Source organism: Melanotaenia boesemani, chromosome 19, assembly GCF_017639745.1.
Source record: "Melanotaenia boesemani isolate fMelBoe1 chromosome 19, fMelBoe1.pri, whole genome shotgun sequence".
In the NCBI taxonomy this organism is placed as follows: Eukaryota; Metazoa; Chordata; class Actinopteri; order Atheriniformes; family Melanotaeniidae; genus Melanotaenia; species Melanotaenia boesemani.
Genome location: NC_055700.1, coordinates 1,720,820 through 1,742,395, shown reverse-complemented (window position 1 = coordinate 1,742,395; position 21,576 = coordinate 1,720,820). Strand labels below are relative to the sequence as shown.

General features: G+C 44.2%; 1 protein-coding gene across 4 annotated transcripts in view; it reads right to left on the bottom strand.

Annotated features, from left to right (window-relative positions):
- The window catches only part of adamts6 (ADAM metallopeptidase with thrombospondin type 1 motif, 6), a 76,591-nt gene that overhangs the window by 41,772 nt on the left and 13,243 nt on the right, over positions 1-21,576 (bottom strand). For 3 of the 4 annotated variants that reach the window (XR_006008536.1, XM_041970775.1, XM_041970776.1), the window contains exons 9-12: positions 20,686-20,791; positions 17,732-17,878; positions 10,346-10,487; positions 3,737-3,844 (exon numbers count right to left, since the gene is read on the bottom strand). Coding sequence is in view for 2 of the 4 variants with exons in the window: in XM_041970775.1 (XP_041826709.1) it covers positions 3,737-3,844; positions 10,346-10,487; positions 17,732-17,878; positions 20,686-20,791 (503 nt within the window). In the remaining 2 variants the exon portion in view is untranslated. The remainder of the gene's footprint in view (positions 1-3,736; positions 3,845-10,345; positions 10,488-17,731; positions 17,879-20,685; positions 20,792-21,576) is intronic. The other variant, XR_006008537.1, reaches the window with a different exon arrangement.

Genomic DNA, 21,576 nt, shown 5'->3' with positions numbered 1-21,576 from the left:
ACTCACTCATTCATGAGCTGAAACCCTCTCCAAACAAGATTAGCAGAGGAGAGAAGGATGGAGGGAAACCTGGGAGTATACTTTACATCACAGTAAAAATACAAGATCTCTTCTCAACTGGTGACTTCCTGCGTCTCTCCCAGCTCTGTTTGCACCCTCCGCCTTCGCCGTCTCCCCCTGCTCCTGCTGGAAGGGCCCCTCTCCATTACACGCTGGGTGAGAAATGGCTGACATTCATATTCCTTTGAAGCTGCCCCCGGCAGGGGCAGACAGAGTACGCCTCCGCCTGTCCTAAAGCTGCTCCAAAAGCTGTTCCAAAGCCCACCAGGCTCAACCTGGGGCCCCCTGTGTTGTCCAGGACCCTGTACGTGGGCCCCGGTCCTCAAAGGCTCCACTGAGCTAATGGTAATGACGGGTGACAGCTCGTGACACTCTCCTATTCTTCTCTTTTAGACCTCGGACCATCCGGTGACAATGGCTGCTTTAATCCATGTTAAAACTGTCTCCTCTAACCTGGCTGGCATCAACAGAGGGATGATGACCTCAAGCTTGCATGTGTGTGTGTGGTAGCTACTGCACTCAGGGAATATTTACCCTTCCCACAGTGGGATTCACGTCACTGGTTGAGGCTGACTGCAGCACACAGGAGACAGCACTGACATCACGTCTGCGTCTAAAGGCCGTTACATCCTCCATGAGAACAGAGAACTTTCAGCAGGAACAAATTGACGTCAGCTTGTTCTCGCAGCCCTGCTTTTCTACTTCGAGCTGAACGTTCTTTTCATGTGGCGTCCAATTACAACATTCAAATTCAACAACGTTTGACAGTTTTAATATAGAGCTGGTTGAGGCGGAGCGGCAGTATGAACATGTATAAACACATGACACGTACATGGCCCCGCCCCCTCACAGGTGAAGCTTCTTGTGAAGAATGAAAGAACCAGAACAAATGTAAATTTTCTCTTGTTTTTGCCACCTTGAGAACAAGATCAAAGTTCTCTGTTCTGTATGTAATAATCATCTGTCATCTAAATTACATAAACTGTGGACTTTACCTTTACTAGTACCAGCTGGTATATTATACACGTTGGAAAGCTTGATTACTCACCACTACAATGAGGTAGAACTTGTAAGGATGGTGATTCTCTGTAATGACCTGTAATGACTTGATTGATACCTGACTGATAGAAATAATGGTATGAGATTCTGGAGCCAGGTGTAATCCCATATTTCCAGAATGTGGGACTTAACTCCATCCTCTAGAAGGATACTCTCTTCTCCAGAGTCAAGATCACCACAAAGAACCTCCAGAACTTAGGTTTGAGGAGGATGAAATGGGCTGTTTTAGTCCAGACCTCAACCTAAAAGTAGGTCAGCTATGATGTGCCGAACGAGTGACCAACAAACTATTATACAACACCACACAATATGATACAACGTGTTATGGTACAATGTACCGTACCGTGCAATACGAGATGATACGATACAAGAGAATGCAATAAGATAACATACGGTACGGTGCGATACCATACGGTACGGTGCGATACCATACGGTATGATACCATACGTTACGATACCATACGGTACGATACCATACGTTACGATACCATACGTTACGATACCATACGGTACGATACCATACGTTACGATACCATACGTTACGATACCATACGGTACGATACCATACGGTACGATACCATACGTTACGATACCATACGGTACGATACCATACGTTACGATACCATACGTTACGATACCATACGGTACGATACCATACGTTACGATACCATACGTTACGATACCATACGTTACGATACCATACGTTACGATACCATACGTTACGATACCATACGGTAGGATACGGTACCATACGATATGATGCAGTACTTTATGTTACTTTACTTTGCGTTGCAGTGTGTTAATGATACAATACTTTATGTTGCATTTTGACAAACTTTATTGTCCCTGTAGGAAATTAGTCTTGGACTCGATGCTGTGCTAATGAATACCTTCTCAAAACAGCAGAAACTCCATATCACTCAGTCTAAATGAACAGGCTATACACGTTTTCCACACATAGTCCCACCCCTCGCCTACTGCACACCCCACACACATACACACCCCAAAACGGTAAAAATACATAGTTAAAAAATGATTAATAAAATCATGAGGAATGGGATGCCGTCCAACAGCTAAATGTGTCCAGACTGGTGACCACCATGAGGAGGAGGTTGTGGCTAAAGAAGGATCTTCTACACTACTGAGGTCCTTGACTGTGAAAATGTGTAAAAAATGTAAAAATATGTTGTTTTTCTTCTTACTGTGGGAGAGTAAAATCATCCAATCCACCAGACTGAACACCAACGGGAGAATATTTCAGAGGATTGTGGCCTACTTTTGTTCAGCTGTGTTGCTCAGTCAACAGAAGGACCATCTTTAGAAGTTCTACCTGGTAAAGGTGACCAGTCCAACCAAGAATAACACATATATTTTTATTTCCTTTTATCATACTTTATTAATCCCACCTGGGAAACTCTTTCTCTGCATTTAACCCATCCTAGCTACTAGGAGCAGTGAGCTGCCAGACCAGATTCTGGAGGCTGGGGAGCAGTCAGGGGTTAAGGGCCTTGTTTAGGGGCGTAGGGAATTGAACCCAGGTTCCTGGACCCAAGCCCACCTCTGTAATGCTTATCTCCTTCTTTTTGTGCTAACTGGGTTTATTTCTGTTTGAATATGACCTTAAAGATCTTCATATTTTACAGGAGCTTTCTTTACTGGTATAATCCAGGGTTTACCATCACAGCCAAGTCCAGGTGCAGCAAAACAGAAGAAACCTGAACCACTATATTTTACATCAGGATCAACCAGAAGCCGTTCTCCCAGCAGGCCTCTGACCTGTCCACATGACCTCCAGCACCGCAGCATGTCTGCCGTTACCTTCCATGAAGACATCATGCTTCTTTTATTATGTTTAGACCTGTTATAGGGATGTTTTAGATGGATTGTTGCTGAGAAAAACTCATTTGATTTCTTGAGATGAGGTTAAAAAGATGTTTTTCATTGTCACAAGACAATTATGAATAATTAAAAACGAGTTTACCGATTCCCTCAAGATTTCAGAAATAGCTGCTAAGAAAGAGAACAGATTCCCCATGAAAGTACCAAGAAATGAAAGTACAACCTCCTTCGGCTGTAAGTTTTATATACAGGACATGAAACAGCTTGCAGAAGCTCCTCCAGCAGCAGGAGGCTGCAGTCATGCTCTTCTGGATGAGGCTGTGGAGGAACTGGGCTCTGATCTTCTCTGTAAAGTTGCTTCAGCTCACTGGTGTTTGCAGCTGTCTGAAGGTCTCACCACAGCATCTCAGTCAGGTTCAGGTCTGGACTTTGACTGGACCAGGTCAGCCTTGGTTCTGCGGTGTTTGGGATCTTTGTCCTGCTGCAGGAGACACTTCCAGACCAGCTTCAGCTGTTGGACAGATGGACTCACATCTGGAATAGTTCCAGAAGAGTTCATGGTCCCCTCGGTGACTGGGAGGAGTCCAGATCATCAGATTCAGCTGGTATGAGCCGCATACTGACTGAAGCAGCGACGATGGAAGCAGTTTTTTTACACACTACAGACGGATACATGCATATATACAATGATGTACTTATAATGCAATGCTTCTTTAGTCTCCAATGTTGAACATTGAGGTAATTGGTTTAAATGTAGGAGAAAGATTTGGTGACTTACCCCTTTCTCAATGCTACCCGTCTGGCACAGAGTCCCCTCTGCAGCTGGGATACTGTTAGTTACACAGCGGTTGCTTTTACTAAGGCACCAGAGCTCTCTACACACTTCCTAGGAAAGAAGGCAAAAGCAAGTTGGTCAGAATAAATCAAATCAGCAGGATTGGGGGTTGGATTGTTAAGAAAGAGTGAGAATGATTAATCATTGGCTTTTGGTGGTTTTCCTTTGGTTGTCTGAGAGCTGAGACGAATAAAAAAGAAGACAAACAACATGGAATTTCATCCATAAATCTACATGATTCCAGATCAAATCAGAGGATGAGACCACATGAAAACTGCTGAGAGGCATCTGACTTCAACGGGACATGTGCTTTGGATCAGAGTGCATCTTGAGCAGCACTCCAAGGGTCATCCGGTGCTCTTAATGTTCTCTTATGAGAAATGAAGAGTCGTCTGGATCAACAGCATGACTAATGTTTGCTCACATTCACTTCAGGACCACACGGGACCGTGACATCAGTTCAAGAAATCCCATTCTGGTTTCATGGGGGAGATCAGGAGGAAGCAACAGGCCTCCCAAGTCTTAGATAAAGTCAACTTGGCCTGACAAATATCTTTAGCATTACTGAGTCTGAATAAACATCATCGCTCCTCGTCCAGAATCCTTCCAGATCACTTAAAGAAAAGGAAGTTAAATAAATAACAGAATAACTGGAACTTATGCTCCAAGCAGGGCGCTGCACAACCTTGCATTAGATTCCCCAATAAACCAAACTGGATTGCCTCACATCTCAACTTCAAAGGCTTCACAGGACGATTGTACGGCAGAAGAGCAGGCCCATGAAAAAGAGTTATGATCCCACGCATAGATTGTGACCCCGGGGTCAGTGAATGCGCCACAGCCCTGCAGCTCCCTGAACCTGTCCGGATTAAATAAGCAGCAAACTGCCACTCTCAGGTTGCAGAGACTCCCCTCTGCCAGCTGCTTTCAATCAGCCACCCTGCTGCTCCGTCCACTATCTGAGCCGTGCTAAAAGGTCAGCAGCCCGGACCGCAACCAACATGGATGTGAGCCTGATGGATTTATGTTAGCTGGTGATAAAAACACAGGGGCACTCAGGAAGGGGCTCACTAATACAGCCATCAAAGGTTGTTTGTTTTTCATACCTCCAGCTTCCAGCGCTGCTCTGCTTTGGGAAGCGCGTGTGTGCATGTGTGTGTTGGTGGCTTTCAGTCCAGCTGAGAGGTGGGATGCAGCACTGGAGCTAAATTACGGCTGTGAAGGACCCTGACTTCCTCTCTTGACATCTGTATGAGTTTTCCCACCTCTGACACAGCCTCATGCTGTGATTTAAAGTCTATGACACCCCCAGGCCTCAGTCATCAAAATCTTGAATTTAGTTGAACCCCCTGAAGGCTTTGCAGCCCATAGTCAGTGAAATATTACTGTTGTGTTGATCTGCATCACTGCTTCCAAACCTGGTTTGGCAATGATGCCAAAAAACAACAAGATATATTGTCTGCGAGCGTTCCACTCAGATATGACTTATTCTGTTTGCCTTCCTAACAGATTGTAGATTGTCTAAGTATGTGATTGAATTAGGCTTTCCAGAAGTGGCTGGCAGCTTCAAATCAACCCGATCTTCATCAACACAGAGACAGAGAAACCCCCCACGATGGGTGCTTCATTAACAGAGAGGAAAACAACTATAGTAAATAATACAGGAAGCTTCAAATGCCTTCAAATGGCAGGAAAACTAGTTTCAAAGTGTCTGACAGTAATATAACTTCTGTTGGTTAATGGCACAGAAACCAAATTTCCAGCTGATTAAGGGAAAAGGCAGAAAAATATTTAGGTAAAGTATTTTTAAATAGTAAAAAAGTCATGTTGTATGTTTATTTGTTTGACTTAATGCAGGTATTTCAAACTGGGTCATGAAATAGAGGTTTATCTATTTAAAAAAAACAAAATCTGTCAATAAATGAACCTTTTAGGCACCAGAGTTCTAAATAAATGTTCCATTTTTATATAAGGAATTGAAAAGCAGTAGCTGGGAAGTAGAGATGAAGGCATACAGTAACCTGAGTTTAAGATGGGAGTAAATCTACTCATCTTTTCATGCAAGTGGCAAAAAGCTGAGAAAGTACTTCATCTACAGTGAAAAAGTGTTTAGTGCTGCTTTCTGTATAATCTGCTCTGTATCACTGACAATGAGCCGATCATCAACAATCCTCATCAGCTCAGTAGGGTGTCTTTCAAACTCCATTTTCATCATAAACTTTGAGAAGACCCCCTCTCCCCCAGTATTTTACTTTGGGTTAGGGTTGGGGGGGGTAATCTATCCTGGTGTGGGGGACTTAGTTGTGTTTCTGGTTTAGTTCTGGAGGAATTTAAGTCTTCTGTACTGTCTTGCTTCCTGGTCATTCTGTGGAGCCTGTTGCACCTGAGTCTTGGTTTCTGATTATCACACCTGCTCGTCATTTGTTGTCCCTCAGCATGGTCTCCCCAGTTTCACATGCTGCTCTCTGTTAGTCGTCTGTGTTTTAGTCTCTGTGTTCAGTTTGCAAGCTTTCTCCCTTGTTCATCCTGCATTTTTGTGTCCCACTCCTCCAGCTAGACTTATACATGAGGGGGTAGAGGGTTAGAATTTATGGGGGGGGGGGTCTAGTAATAATGGAAATTATTGTGTTCCTCTCTCTAACTCTAAGCTGTGATAACTGTGGTTCACATCAAAGAGACATGAGAAATAAAACATCTTTACATTAATAATCTGGATCAGCAACAAGCTGGAAAAAGTCCATAGAAGGTAGGATGGTGGTTTTGGCGGCAGCATGTGGATCCTGATGTGGTAGGGGGATCAGTTCTGGTCTACTGTCTGGTGGTGGTGGTAGGCTGGATACTGGTGTGGTAGTAGGGGATCAGGTCTGATCTACTGTCTGGTGGTGGTGGTAGACTGGATACTGGTGTGGTAGTAGGGGATCAGGTCTGATCTACTGTCTGGTGGTGGTGGTAGGCTGGATACTGGTGTGGTAGTAGGGGATCAGGTCTGATCTACTGTCTGGTGGTGGTGGTAGGCTGGATACTGGTGTGGTAGTAGGGGATCAGGTCTGATCTACTGTCTGGTGGTGGTGGTAGACTGGATACTGGTGTGGTAGTAGGGGATCAGGTCTGATCTACTGTCTGGTGGTGGTGGTAGACTGGATACTGGTTTGGTAGTAGGGGATCAGGTCTGATCTACTGTCTGGTGGTGGTGGTAGACTGGATACTGGTTTGGTAGTAGGGGATCAGGTCTGATCTACTGTCTGGTGGTGGTGGTAGACTGGATACTGGTGTGGTAGTAGGGGATCAGGTCTGATCTACTGTCTGGTGGTGGTGGTAGACTGGATACTGGTGTGGTAGTAGGGGATCAGGTCTGATCTACTGTCTGGTGGTGGTGGTAGACTGGATACTGGTGTGGTAGTAGGGGATCAGGTCTGATCTACTGTCTGGTGGTGGTGGTAGACTGGATACTGGTTTGGTAGTAGGGGATCAGGTCTGATCTACTGTCTGGTGGTGGTGGTAGGCTGGATACTGGTGTGGTAGTAGGGGATCAGGTCTGATCTACTGTCTGGTGGTGGTGGTAGACTGGATACTGGTGTGGTAGTAGGGGATCAGGTCTGATCTACTGTCTGGTGGTGGTGGTAGACTGGATACTGGTGTGGTAGTAGGGGATCAGGTCTGATCTACTGTCTGGTGGTGGTGGTAGACTGGATACTGGTGTGGTAGTAAGAGGATCAGTTCTACTCTACTGTCTGGTGGTGGTGGTAGACTGGATACTGGTGTGGTAGTAGGGGATCAGGTCTGATCTACTGTCTGGTGGTGGTGGTAGGCTGGATACTGGTGTGGTAGTAGGGGATCAGGTCTGATCTACTGTCTGGTGGTGGTGGTAGACTGGATACTGGTGTGGTAGTAGGGGATCAGGTCTGATCTACTGTCTGGTGGTGGTGGTAGACTGGATACTGGTGTGGTAGTAGGGGATCAGGTCTGGTCTACTGTCTGGTGGTGGTGGTAGACTGGATGCTGGTGTGGTAGTAAGAGGATCAGTTCTACTCTACTGTCTGGTGGTGGTGGTAGACTGGATACTGGTGTGGTAGTAGGGGATCAGGTCTGATCTACTGTCTGGTGGTGGTGGTAGACTGGATACTGGTGTGGTAGTAGGGGATCAGGTCTGGTCTACTGTCTGGTGGTGGTGGTAGACTGGATACTGGTGTGGTAGTAGGGGATCAGGTCTGGTCTACTGTCTGGTGGTGGTGGTAGACTGGATACTGGTGTGGCTAGCTCCATGTTGGGAAGCGTGGGGCTGCTGATACTGGTTCTGGGGTCTGTCTCCACCTGGTCTGTGTCCTTCCTCTTTACTAAAAGTCAGAAACATCTCCCTTTCTCTTCATTCTTATATCTTCCTCTACTAAACCAGACTGGTTCCAGGATCTGTTTCTCCACATTTTAATGCTTAAGTATCAAACCAACTAGCATCCTTGCTAGCCTCCTGTTTAAATGAAACTGGATCATGTAGCGCTAGCTTAGTCAGGGCCAATGTGAAAATCTTGATCAACTGAGTTGATGTGTATCCCCTAAAAACACTCACTGAAAACTATGACATGGTTTTCCCACATTATCTTAAAACTAATCTAGTGCTAGCATAGAACTAGATTAGCATTAGATTAGCCTTGCTACATAGCTTCATGCTAACATAAGGTTCATAGCTTACATAACATTAGTCGTTTTACTTGCACAGGGAGAAAATTTCTTCTAGAAATGTGCAGCCACGTGCCAGTATTTTTAAAGGATGACTTAGGAAAATTCTTTGACATTTACTTTAAGTTGGTGTAGTGACACTGGTGATCCATGCAGGTCTAGAATTATGTTTCTGTCCTCCTATGACATGTGAATCACCTGAGGAGTCCAAATATCAAAGGTGCCTCTACCTCCGCCCCAGCTTCACCTACTGATTTTGACATAAAAGACATGCAACATGTGCTGTAGGGACATGCTATGTAGGCTTGGAGATCTTGGACTTTGGGTAAGTTATTAATGTTGTCTACCTTGCACATCGGAGCTACACACTCAGGCCTCATTCTCACAAGTTAGGATCTTATATCCACAACAGTGGAGGAGAAAAGTTGGCTTGTGTTCTGCCAGTAATCATAAAAGTTCACTATTATTATCGCTGTCCAAACCAGATCATGTCTTTTGGTAAATTTCCATCCGGTGCTGATGATAAATGAACATGGGGCAGATTTTCAGGCAGAAATAAAGCTTGGAAATTATCTTGTAATCTTAGTCTAAACCAGAAGCATGCTGTCTTCAACATGTTTGACACCTGCACAATGTTTGATAACTGAGGAGTGCATACAGGAAGTGACAACTATGTCAGGGTTTAATTTCCTGTCTTATTTCTGCAAAACATTCAGAAAGCATCCATCCAAATGTGGAGGAGCTTAGTAGTTTATGAGGGAGATTTAGCCTCAGAAAGCAGAATCTTCCATTTTTTTAAAGCTTAAATCCTTTTCTGTGCTTCCATCGATGCTGTCACAGATGGCCGTGTGAAATAGATCTGATAGCAGATGAAAAACTCCAATCTAATCGTGTTGAATCTGCGCTGGAGCCCGATCCACTCATAAATGTGCGTCTTTCATGCTGATCTAAAACCACAATTATGAGCTTAGGAGCCAAAATAACAGGGCTGTTCTAATCTGCTGTCAGATATTTCTTTCAATGAAATGAAATAACTCTGTGATCTCAACTAATCTGTCCCCTTTTTCCATTATGTGCCCAAATATTTATGCAGTGCAAAATGATCTCACATCACTGCTCATCAGACCTTCAGGTAATCTTTCAGCTGCTTGTTTTACTGTGCAGGTTTTCTCATTACTCAGCAGGGAGGTGAATCATTATCATTACAGACTAAATAAAACACATGAGGGGAGTGTTGACTTAAGCCCTTCATCTCTTTGTTTGGGAAATTTACAGATTAAAACTGAGAAAAGTGCAGAGTGTGCAAAGACACCTCCTTCCTAACTCCTAAAAAAAAACAAAAAAAAAACAATGACATCACTCATCTGTTTATCCCTTTCATTTTAAAATGAAGTACAAAGAAATTGACTAAATTAAATCAGTTCCACCTGTTCAGCCAATCACATGGCAGCAACTCAGTGCATCTAGTCATGTAGGCGGCTTTGGGATGTGGTGGACAAACCTGCAGCAACCTGCAGCATTTAATTTAAATCTTTTTATAATTATGGCAACATTTCAGTGGAATAAAAGGTTCCAGAAATCTTATTTTAGACACATTATAGTAATGAAAACCCTTTAAGTTAATCACAGAATTATTTTTATGATCATATGGACGTGGTAGACTGGATAATTTGATCACAAATTGGAAAAAAATTCCCAGTTTTTCCATCACGCAGGACAAAAAGGATGTTTTTCTTTATATACAAACCTCAAACTAATATTCATCTTTATTTAGTCTTTGAGAGTTTGTGGCTAAAGTTGGATGTAAAACACAGAGTCTGTTTGGGGTGAAGAGAACTTGTGAGCGTGACCTTTGAGTAAAAGATGCTGGTTTCTTACCCCATACTTGCACTGGCGTGAGGACGTTCCGTACTGGAAGCGGCACTGCTCGTCGGCGTCGTACACCTGCCCCGGGGCCATGGTTGGGTACAGGAAGTCTTGTTTCAGAGGTTCGTTGTCCAGACACGTCCCCCGACCTGAGCTGTCAAAAAAACAAACCTACATTAGGAGTGTTTCTGACACAAAAGAAGATTCCCTGCAGAGATGCCAGAATCAGACCGACCACGTCTTTAACCCTCTAATTCACCTGTATGGACTTTTTCTCCATTTTTTTCTCAGTTTTTGCCCTTCATTCTGGTTATCTCCCCATATTGGATCATTTTTGCTAAAATAGTGTTTCTCTTGAAAAAATTTGAAATTTACTATAATTTCGGGGTTTTAATTAAAACTATCTCTCAAAAACGGCTATGACAACATTACAGACTCATATTTTTTCTAATGGCACAGTTAACTTCATACCTAGTCAAATGTACCGAATATGTAATTATTTAAATTATTCTGACACCTTAAATTTAATTTTATTTACATCATACCACACTTTATGTGAAATAAAAACAAAATAAATTTATTTTCTATATAATGCATGTAAGGAAATCTTATTGCCCTCTGATACAAGATCTTATGTCCTGATGATAGACATCATGTGATCAAACTGGAATTTAATGGTTTCAAATAAATGAAATAATTTCATATTTGGTTGTTTTGATCAGGATTGAAGTTAATAGTGGAAACATAGTGGAAAAATATTAATCTGTGATGTTTTTAAAGCAGTTTTTAGTAGAGGACTTTTTTGTCCTCTAAGGACCTGAAAGGGGAGTGAATTCAAGCGACCCACAAGGGTTAATTTTACTACCAAACTACGAGAGTAGGAAGCTTGTCCAGACTTGTGAAATAGTATGTAATTATTGTCTTTATAGCTCCTTATCAAAGGAAGTGTTGAAGCCCATCTCACCAATGCAGAGAGCTTAGAAAGAGCAGCTTTCTGTGACTTCACGTCTCCATGCAGCTCGGGTCTGGATGTCAAAGCTTGGACTGGATCCACAGACAGCCAATAAAATGAAAAGTCTGGAGTGAGCTGTGGGTCGTGTGTCCATGCTTCGGATTATGTTTAGTCTGTTTGTCAAATAGAAATATGTGCGCTCACTAAAACTCAGTTTAAAAGAAACACGTGCAGCCATATTTTATTCCAGCAGGTAAAACAATGAAAACACTTGAGATGGAGGAGCTGTTTGATTTAAGATGATGAGCCCAACTGTGAGGGCAGACACGTGCTGAAAGGGGATGAAAGCCTGAGTCAGAGGATCAGCTATTTTACTACGACACCGTGCTCCGTCCAGCTCTGGCTTCCCCTCCCTCGGAGGGAAAAGACAACAACGCACTGCAGCGGTGCAACCTAACACTACGAGAAGGAAAATATAAAGTCATGCTGACAGTTCTGATTTCACGGCTTTTCAGGAATCTCTGAAGCAAATATTCAACCTGGTTGTCATGTTTCCACTACTTCTGATAAGAGCTAAATATATAGCCATATTAGACCCTTTAGAAGGGTCTGAAAAGCCAGTTAAACTGGCTGCAGGTGCCGAGCAGCCAATCATAGTTACTATTGTCCTTTTAAAGGAAAATACTCCTCACAAGAAAGCCACAAGTGTCAGTTCAACTACTAAAACCAGAGGAAGTTTGTTTAGCTGCAGCATTGTGTTTCTAGTGGATGTTTTAAACCATCCTGTCAGTAAGAAGATCTCTGCTTTCACCTGCAACTGCTGAACACTCCACTCAAATTACACCCTCTTCTACGTCCAATAAAAACCAGATGTTACTGTGTTTTCTAGCCAACTTTGAAACTAGTGCCAGCTATCAGCTGGTTGTCTTAAAGCAGATACAGACACTCCGGGACAAACCTTCAGATATACTCATTTAATGTCCGTGTGGAGGCGTCCAAACTTTTAACTGGTACTGAGTACTGGACTGGTGCACAGAGATGCTGTGTCCTGTTAGATGCATGGAGGGAAACCTCCATCAGGACCAGAACCAGGAAGGAAAACCTCCATCAGAACCAGAACCAGGAAGGAAAACCTCCATCAGAACCAGAACCAGGAAGGAAAACCTCCATCAGAACCAGAACCAGGAAGGAAAACCTTCATCAGAACTAGAAATAGAAGGAAAACCTCCATCAGGACCAGAACCAGGAAGGAAAACCTTCATCAGAACTAGAAACTAGAAGGAAAACCTCCATCAGGACCAGAACCAGGAAGGAAAACCTCCATCAAGACCAGAACCAGGAAGGAAAACCTCCATCAGGACCAGAACCAGGAAGGAAAACCTCCATCAGGACCAGAACCAGGAAGGAAAACCTCCATCAGAACTAGAAACTAGAAGGACAACCTCCATCAGGACCAGAACCAGGAAGGAAAACCTCCATCAGAACTAGAAACTAGAAGGAAAACCTCCATCAGGACCAGAACCAGGAAGGAAAACCTCCATCAGGACCAGAACCAGGAAGGAAAACCTTCATCAGAACTAGAAACTAGAAGGAAAACCTCCATCAGGACCAGAACCAGGAAGGAAAACCTCCATCAAGACCAGAACCAGGAAGGAAAACCTCCATCAGGACCAGAACCAGGAAGGAAAACCTCCATCAGGACCAGAACCAGGAAGGAAAACCTCCATCAGAACTAGAAACTAGAAGGACAACCTCCATCAGGACCAGAACCAGGAAGGAAAACCTCCATCAGAACTAGAAACTAGAAGGAAAACCTCCATCAGGACCAGAACCAGGAAGGAAAACCTCCATCAGGACCAGAACCAGGAAGGAAAACCTCCATCAAGACCAGAACCAGGAAGGAAAACCTCCATCAGGACCAGAACCGAGAAAGAAAACCTCAATCAGAACTAGAAAGGAAAGGTAAACGTCCATCAGAACCAGAACCTGAAAGGAAAACTTTAATTTCTAAATTTTTACCAGGCATGCTATATGAGGCTGATAAATGTGGCCACTTTTTTAAAAGAAAAAACTGAATTATTAGAACTAATGTAAACAGCTTGTAAAAGTGAAGAGTCAGTACTATTTTTAGTCTTTAATCACAGCTGCACCAACACTTCATGGTACGTAGATTTTAAGTTTGATCAGAGTTTCTTCATCCTTACTGGCTGTTTAACTCTTCACATCTGATGGTTTTATAACAAACAAATATTTGTTAGAATTTGCTTGTCTGTGCTCGGGAGGTAGAGGTCAGATTTTAGGGGTGCCCGCACCGCCCCAGACCACCCCTCTGGAACCGGCCTTGGTGTATCACTCTGCTGAACAGCAGAAGAAAAGACAACATCCACATCTTTACATCTGAGTCTAAAGACAACAAACTGGTTGAAAACATCCATTATGATCTGTTTCCAGATCATTATTATCTTATTCTGTTTGTCCTGGATTTTGTTAAGCTAAGCTAAGCTAAGCTAAGCTAAGCATAGCTAAGCTAAGCTAAGCTAAGCTAAGCATAGCTAAGCTAAGCTAAGCTAAGCTAAGCATAGCTAAGCTAACTGGTGCCAGTTTTACCGTCGTATGATGCAGCCACAAAAGTTGCATTAATGTTTTCATTGAATTACAGAAGAAAATGTCCGGCTGCTTCTATGAAACAAGTCATTTCTTTATTTGTCCATCAGCAACGTGAATAATGATGTTTTCCTGTCTGGAAAAACAAAACTGCAAACTGGTCACAACTGGAACACGTAACTTCCAAGAACGTGCTAAAAGCCAACAACGTAATACATCCACCTATCAACAGATTATAATCCTGCTATATATCTTTTTTATGTGGATCGGGGATGTTAGCATAGTACACAGTGTGGATGTGTTTTAGTATTTTACCATGTATGTATGTGAGCCTAACCAGGGACAAATGAGCCATGGCTAGAAGTCCTAAATACCAGAGCAATGGCTGCAGATTTTATTAAGCATTGTTTTAATGGAGTGTCCTTGTCAACTAAAATTTAAATAAGTAAGGAGAAACTTGTCCTGGCTGCAGGGTTGTGCAGCTGCAGTGTTTATTTTTTCTAATGAGGTGTGATTTAATATGAAAACCTGTCAGATTCTTTCTGAACTCCAGCTGTTTGTTCATCTCTTAAAGGCAAAAACAAAAAGCATTCATCTTAAACATTCCAGACTAAGATTTTTTCCCTCTCGCTGGTCCTCCCTCCTCTCTTGATGCCCTGTTCTGTGTTACTTAAAGGAATAATCCTATTCCATGACTCTTGTCCCTCTGAGGACCCTCTCATCATAGGGAGAAGCAGACAAACCGGCCTCTGGGGCCTCCAGACTTTCTGTGCTCTCACTATTTATTAGTTTAGCGAGAGACAAAATAGTCCAAGTTTAAACATGGAGGATATTATTTGACATTGTCGCAAAAGCTTCCTGTCTGCTGGATTCAGCCAAATTCATTAAGCTGAGCGGAAACGTCTTCTAATAATCCCTGAAGTCAGACTATCAGACGCAACTAACAATTATTACAAGATATGGAATCAAATAGTCTTCTGAAGCCAAACTGCCAGCATTTTCAGGTTTCTACCAGACTGGCATCCAGACAGGGAGAATAAACTGTGACTGAACTGTGAGCGTATTCATAAACCATTCCCTAAAAACCCAAACAAAGCGCCGCATAATGCTTGAGCAAGACAGTGAATCTAGGCCAATACCACAGCCAATGTTGTTTATTTGGCAGCAAGAAGCATGTGCAATATCCAAAACTCTGCTTGAGGGAAAGAAAGGGAAGGATAATTGGAGTTAACACACAGAACCCTTTTATAACAAACTTTAAAGCTAAAACCAGTAAAACCAAAAGTTAAAAAAACAAACTGAAACAATAAAGTGTTTAATCCAGCTGAAAAAGTCATCTATCCTGCCTCAAATCGAAGTTTAACAACCTTTTTTCATGTTGTGTTCAAAACAGCTTCCATCCAGGCCGGGCCAGGCCAGGCTGGTCCAGGTTGGTCCAGGCCGGGCCGGGCCGGTCCAGGCTGGTCCAGGCCTGGCCAGGCTGGTCCAGGCTGGTCCAGGCCGGGCCGGGCCAGGTTGGTCCAGGCCGGGCCGGGCCGGTCCAGGCTGGTCCAGGCCGGGCCGGGCCAGGTTGGTCCAGGCCGGGCCGGGCCGGTCCAGGCTGGGCCGGGCCAGGAACCCAACGGGGCGGCAGAGAAGTGGCTCTTTGTTTCCCAGTTTGAAGCTGGCATTTAATACTGTCATCTCTGTCACAAGTGCTGTTCACTAGGCTCCTCTAACAGCTTTCAGCCGGAAACATCATCTGACAACCACAGCGCCTCACGAACCAAACAGGAATACACACACACACACACCTACACACACACCAAAGACTGATTAAACATCCAGTTGTGTGGAAGAATTTGCAAGCAGAGCTCAGACCTTCCCGATGAGAAATGAAGCTGTTTGCGGTCTCTGACTGCAGCGAGAGGCTGTAATAGAGTCGGACGTGCTATTCCCTCTGCTTCTGGCTCAAATAAATAGGCTCTATTCTCCAGGGGCCAGTAAAAGGACAACACTGCGCAGGAATCATGTTTTTTTATGTTTCTGTGCTTTTCCACCGTCCTCACGTCAAATCCAAACAATCAAACAGGTAAATGCTATTTATTGTTCTGAGGTATGATGCATAATCACAGAGCAGAGGGCTGCTCTGGATGATCCACCTTTAATCTCCCACAACACGCCTCTGTTAGTGTCTGAGACCAGCCTGACCTGGCAGGCCCTGTCTGAGGCGGGTAGCGGCCCAGTCCCACACCCCAGACTCAGCATTAACCAGACCTCCCAGTAGAAGCTTTCCATTAGAACATCTGAATCAGACTCATTTTACTCACAAACACAAATACCTCTGATTTAAAAACACCAGCATTAATAAAAAGCACTTTTAGTAGAATTACAAATCATTTCCAGGAAGAGTCAAAGAAAACGTCTCTGTGCAGCCCTGGTGGAACAGGTGAACTCTGACTTTAGATTAAGAGTCATTCTGGTCTGGAAAGTCCTGGTTTTATCAAACTAGACCCCTTTGTACACCATTCAGAAATCATTTCATCCACATGACACCTACAGGTCAGCGTCAGACTCGTCCGTCCTACGTCTGTTGTCCACTTAGGGTCACAGATCATATTTGTGATTCTTTGGTTTGTTTACTGCATCACAAATCCTCCAAAGATAAAAAACACTTTGACCTCATCCTCCCATTAAGAAGGTTGTGTTAGCCGCTGCGAGCAAAGCCCGGCGACGCTGTCAGGTGAGCTGTGGTTAACGTAGTTACTGAATGGAAAATGTCTGTGTGACTTCACCGCTCAGCTAATGATGCTAACATAAAATGGACTGTGGGGGAAGGGTCACCCTAGATCACTACAAACACGCCTCCATCCACACAGGATAAACATGATGTTAAGTCCTAATCAGGGAGCATATCTCCACCCAGCTGTGGCAGATGTGGGCGAACAGACATTTAAGACCCTCACTGAGACACGTTAACTTCATTTTTCACCGTCTTCATGTGACTGTAAAGCTGATGGACAATCAGAAAAACGCATATGCTTGAGGATTTGTTTAAATAATGTTTATGTTCCCATTCCCAGACTTCTACACCTGTACATGTAGAATCAGGGTTCTGGTTCTGGGAGGGGACTGGAGAGCAGGATGGAGGTTTTTAGGAGACAGGAACTAACAGAAAATCCCCAAACTCATGATGATCTGGTCTCCTCAAAGGACCTTATAAGAACAGCGTTTTAATGTTTAACAGTTCAATCCTCATAAAAGTCCCCAAAAAATGTCTGATGGGGTTTTTTGGGTAAATGTTCCTTCTGCTGTCTCAAGGTGAAGGAACCTCCTCGATCAGTGTAGCAGTGATGTGCAGCAGTCATGATGGCAGGTTTTGTTCCTGTCATCGTCGTGATGTATGCTTACACTCCAGCTCCAGATGTTTAGTCTGAGCTGAGCACCGGATCCTGGGTGTGTTTTACCGTGCCAGGCAGGCCGGACTCAGCCAGCAGCCTCATTCTGCCAAACCTCACTGCTTTGTCTTCATCCACAAAACAGCGGCTGAGAGCATCTGGCCCGGACATCAGCACCGAGGCCTGCCTGAGCTCCAACATCACCCGCCGTGTGGTTCAAGGATCCAGGAGTGGAAAGCACTCGGATATCTTCCTCAGCCGCAAGGAGGTTTGGCAGGAGTCTGAGTGATGGATGTGGAGAAGTGGGGAAAGCCTTCCGTGCAACACCAGGGGCAGCCAGAGGCAGTGGGTTGTACAGCCAGACAGCTGCTAGCAAGCCATGCACACACACACACACACACACACACACAGGCAAATCCAAACACACTCAGACGCTCCTGAAGGGAACAACTATCATCCACTTACTCGAGGAAACTGGTGATGTAGTCTTTGCTGCAGGCAGACCAAGAGAACGGGTTGGTGTTGGCCGTGATGTGCGCGGCCATCAGTTTGGCTGTCTCGTGGCCTTTGGTGCCGCAGGAATTCCCGATCCCATCATGGTTCATCCCAAAACTGAAACACAGAGATAGGAAGCTGAATTAATGCAGCTGGGAATGATAATCCGGGGGCCTCGGCTCTGCTCTCAGCCTCTCGGTTCAGAGGAGAGTCCGGGCTGCTGACAGAGGGATGTCTGCCTCCGAGGCTGTAAAGACAGCTCTGCAGCTCTGAAACAGCTGTGTGCAGAGGTCAAGGGTCAAACCCTGTCTGGCGCTCGGCAGTAAGGAAAAGTTCTAATCACCACTCAGATGCCTGGCTGTCAATCAGCGCCTGCAGGTCTGAGCAGGCCGTGAGGGAGAGTCACCGCCGGCTGCAGCCAGGACGCAGGAATCCCTCAGAAACCCAGACAGCTCCAACCTTCTGGGCTGCAGAGCCAGAAGTTTCACCAACCAACAACTCATTATTTTTTATAAAACTTATCTGTCTGAAGAGAAGTCTCACATTACAACAGGATGTCAGAGCTTACTTTTCCTTTCAGTCCAGGAGCACAAATCAGCTCTAATGTCTATAACAAACCCAACCACATGGCGCAGTCTGACGCTGTTTTTCTAAGGCTGCCGTTCATGACATTTTAACCTGCTCTGGAAATAAATCAGGCTGGTTGAAACCCTGCTGCAGCGTGTTTTTCTATACATCCTGCAGAAGCAGAGACTATTTTTACAACTGCCCCACAACAGAAGCAGACATGAGACATAATAAAGGAAATCAGACATCTTGCTGAACTCTCTGGAGAGGGCCACGTAGACTAATATATCATCATTATTTTGCTTTATATTCATGAAGAACGAGCCGGAGGTATGTGGACACCGACGTCTGCATGAGGAAAAACGTGGAGGTACAGTTCAGGACGTCTCCGGAGGAGGAGAAACGGCCACATCCAGGTGAAGGAGTGTCTAATGTTCATTAAACCTGAAGAAGTTCAACCCGACCAGCACCAAGCCGCCACATTCCCAGCATGCTAGTACGCTAACCGCTAACCAGGTGATTGAACCCCACAAAGTGGAATTTCCACAAAGCTAGGTGGTCAGGGGAGCTCAACCGCCAACCTGAGGACGACCAGTTGCTCCTAAACTCATCTCTCAAGATGCTTCATTCAGAATCTTTTCTGTCCCAAGAGAAAGAAAAGCTTGTAGATTTAAGTCCTCCAGTCTGAAACGTCTCCACAGCGAAAGAAATCTGTTTAATATCCAGAACAACCTGGTTTAGACAGAAACTCAGATTACTGATCATTTCTTATTTCTTACTGAGTAAATAAATCCTGAAACTGGTTATTTCACATGAAAATGATGTTAAATCATATGACATCTTATTTCTTGCCCAGTTTTAGCTGTAATACCAGTTTCAGGACCTCCCAGAACCAGTCCACACGTACTGGTTCTGTGGGCTTTATTTTTTTCATGCAGTGATTTATTAATAGTTTTATTTGGAGAAGTCATTCAAAAAAATGTTCATAATAAATAAAATATTAATAAATGATTTAATATCTTTAATGGAAAATAACTTTAGATGCCTAGAAAAGTGCTGTATGAAACTAATCCACTATTACTGGAGTCATTTAGTGTCTCGTTTTAGGACAAAAAGCCCCAGAAAACAACCCTGTAATAGTTATTTCAGTTAGAAGAATCATCTTATTTAGTTTCTACTGCTCTTTTTTCTCAAAGTGAGAAAGAAACACTGAGAGAAGCATTGACAGGATAAAGTTTCACCACATCTTTTAAAAGTTTTCTTGTTTAAAACAGAGATTTCTTCTTATTTCAGGAAAAAAAGTGTAATTATCTCACTGCACTGGCTGATTATTTGACTGCGTCCGAATCTCCTCAAGTGAAGTGTTTTTCTCCAGCTTTTAGGATAGCTCATTACTGCAGTGTGTTTGGGTGGTGAGATGCCAAAAACCATAGTGTCCATCAGTCGCTTTATGTGGGAGGGGGAGCATTGCAGTCCTTCTCAGAGGATCTGCAGAAACCTGATCTGAGATACCCACATAGCTTTTGGTGACGGTATCAGGAAGGTTCCCCTCCGGAAGACTGCTGGACACGATGCTCGCAGCCAGATAACTGAACCTAAATGGACTTGTGCTGTAAAACCGCATTTTCCTCCTTAAACACACAACACTGGCCTTTAAGAGCAGACGAGCCGGACAGGGCGACGCGAAGAGACCAGAACAGGAATCAACCAGTCTGAGCTCATTTCAGCTCTACAACACAGACTGTTGTTCTGCTGTGTTTCCTGGGAGGTGAACAGAGACTAAATGATGATGAGGAGGAGGAAGGCCTGCACTGGAACAGTCACCTGCTGGCCTATCAACAACATCTCCGGCGCACACACTGGCACCATCCCTTGTTTGTAAATCCATATGTTTGGTTCGTGAGTCTGCCTGCACGGACGTGTGGGTTTGTCTGTGTTTCATGGTGGCTTCACACACTGCTGCAGACGATCAGCTGATCCTGCAGATACTCATCCTGCTAAAGTAAAACATCAGATGGGCGTGAAGTCGACACATTAAGGGATGGACTTTCAGAGATGATGTCGTTTGCTTTACTGGAGAAAATCATGCAGAAAATCCCCAAAGCTGACAGAATGAGAGGAATAAACTACTGAAGCTGCAGCCCCAGGTTAATCTTCAGACCTTTAGAGAACCATGTAAGGATTTTTATTCATAAGTTAACTACTGTTTCTTCTGTTCTTGACTTGCACCGCCTACATTTCCATCTCAGCTGTGACAAGTTCCCTCAAACCCTCGCTGTGACACCCAGCAGTGTGAGGCCCTCTTCTCTGCACTTTGCATCAGGAGGTAACTTTTATTAGGATCCTTAAAAACTCACTTATGGCCTATCTCGTGTGCGATGGTGAAAGCAGAGCCGAGGCCGATGTCTTCGTTGATGCTGCAGCTCCTCTCCGGCTCACACATTCCAGCCACCGAGGCCAAGCCTGGACACACACACACACACACACACCAGACAAACATACAAACACAGGGTCAAGGCGAAGCTTTCAGGAGTCACGCTCATAAAAATTAGGATGCCACACGTATGATCCGTTTAAAGCAGTGCTGAGAGACAGCTAGTCAGCAGCATGGACTCAGCAGAGAGTTCCTTGCAAACTATAGCGAGTGCTGGAAAAAGTCTAGACGGGGTTTAGATTTATACATTTCATTTCATGTAATAAGGGACAGCCTTCAACAGCAGCCAAGAAAGGGAACAACGCTGCGCCCCAGCAGAAAGCTGTCAGAAAATACCCGTGTCTTCCTCATTTCAGCGTCCAGGAGGAGAACGGGGGGTGTTTGAAGCTAAAAGCGCTCCACAATCCAGGTGTCACAGGTTCTTTCTCCCCTAAAGCCTGACAGGTCAGATAAGGAGACTGCAGGCAATTCTTCACAGATTACATCTACAGGTGACCTGAGAGGGGATTATATGACAGCACAAAGCAGGTGTGTGAGTCTGTTTGTGACTGTGTGTGTGTGTGTGTGTGTGTGTGTGTGTGTGCGTGTGTGTGCATTACAGTGTAAAAGCTCAATTAAGTCGAGGCATGCATGTGTTTTAGTTGAAATTTTCCAGGTTTTTCAGGTTCTCTAAGACTCCTCCTGCCTGCATTGTTACAAGTATATAAAAGCTGTGGTTCTTGAAACTTTGTATTAATGTTTTTATTCAAATTTAAGTGGAAATGTAGAAAAAGTGTAGAAAAAAAAGAACAGGTTGCAGGTGAGGATGTAACTC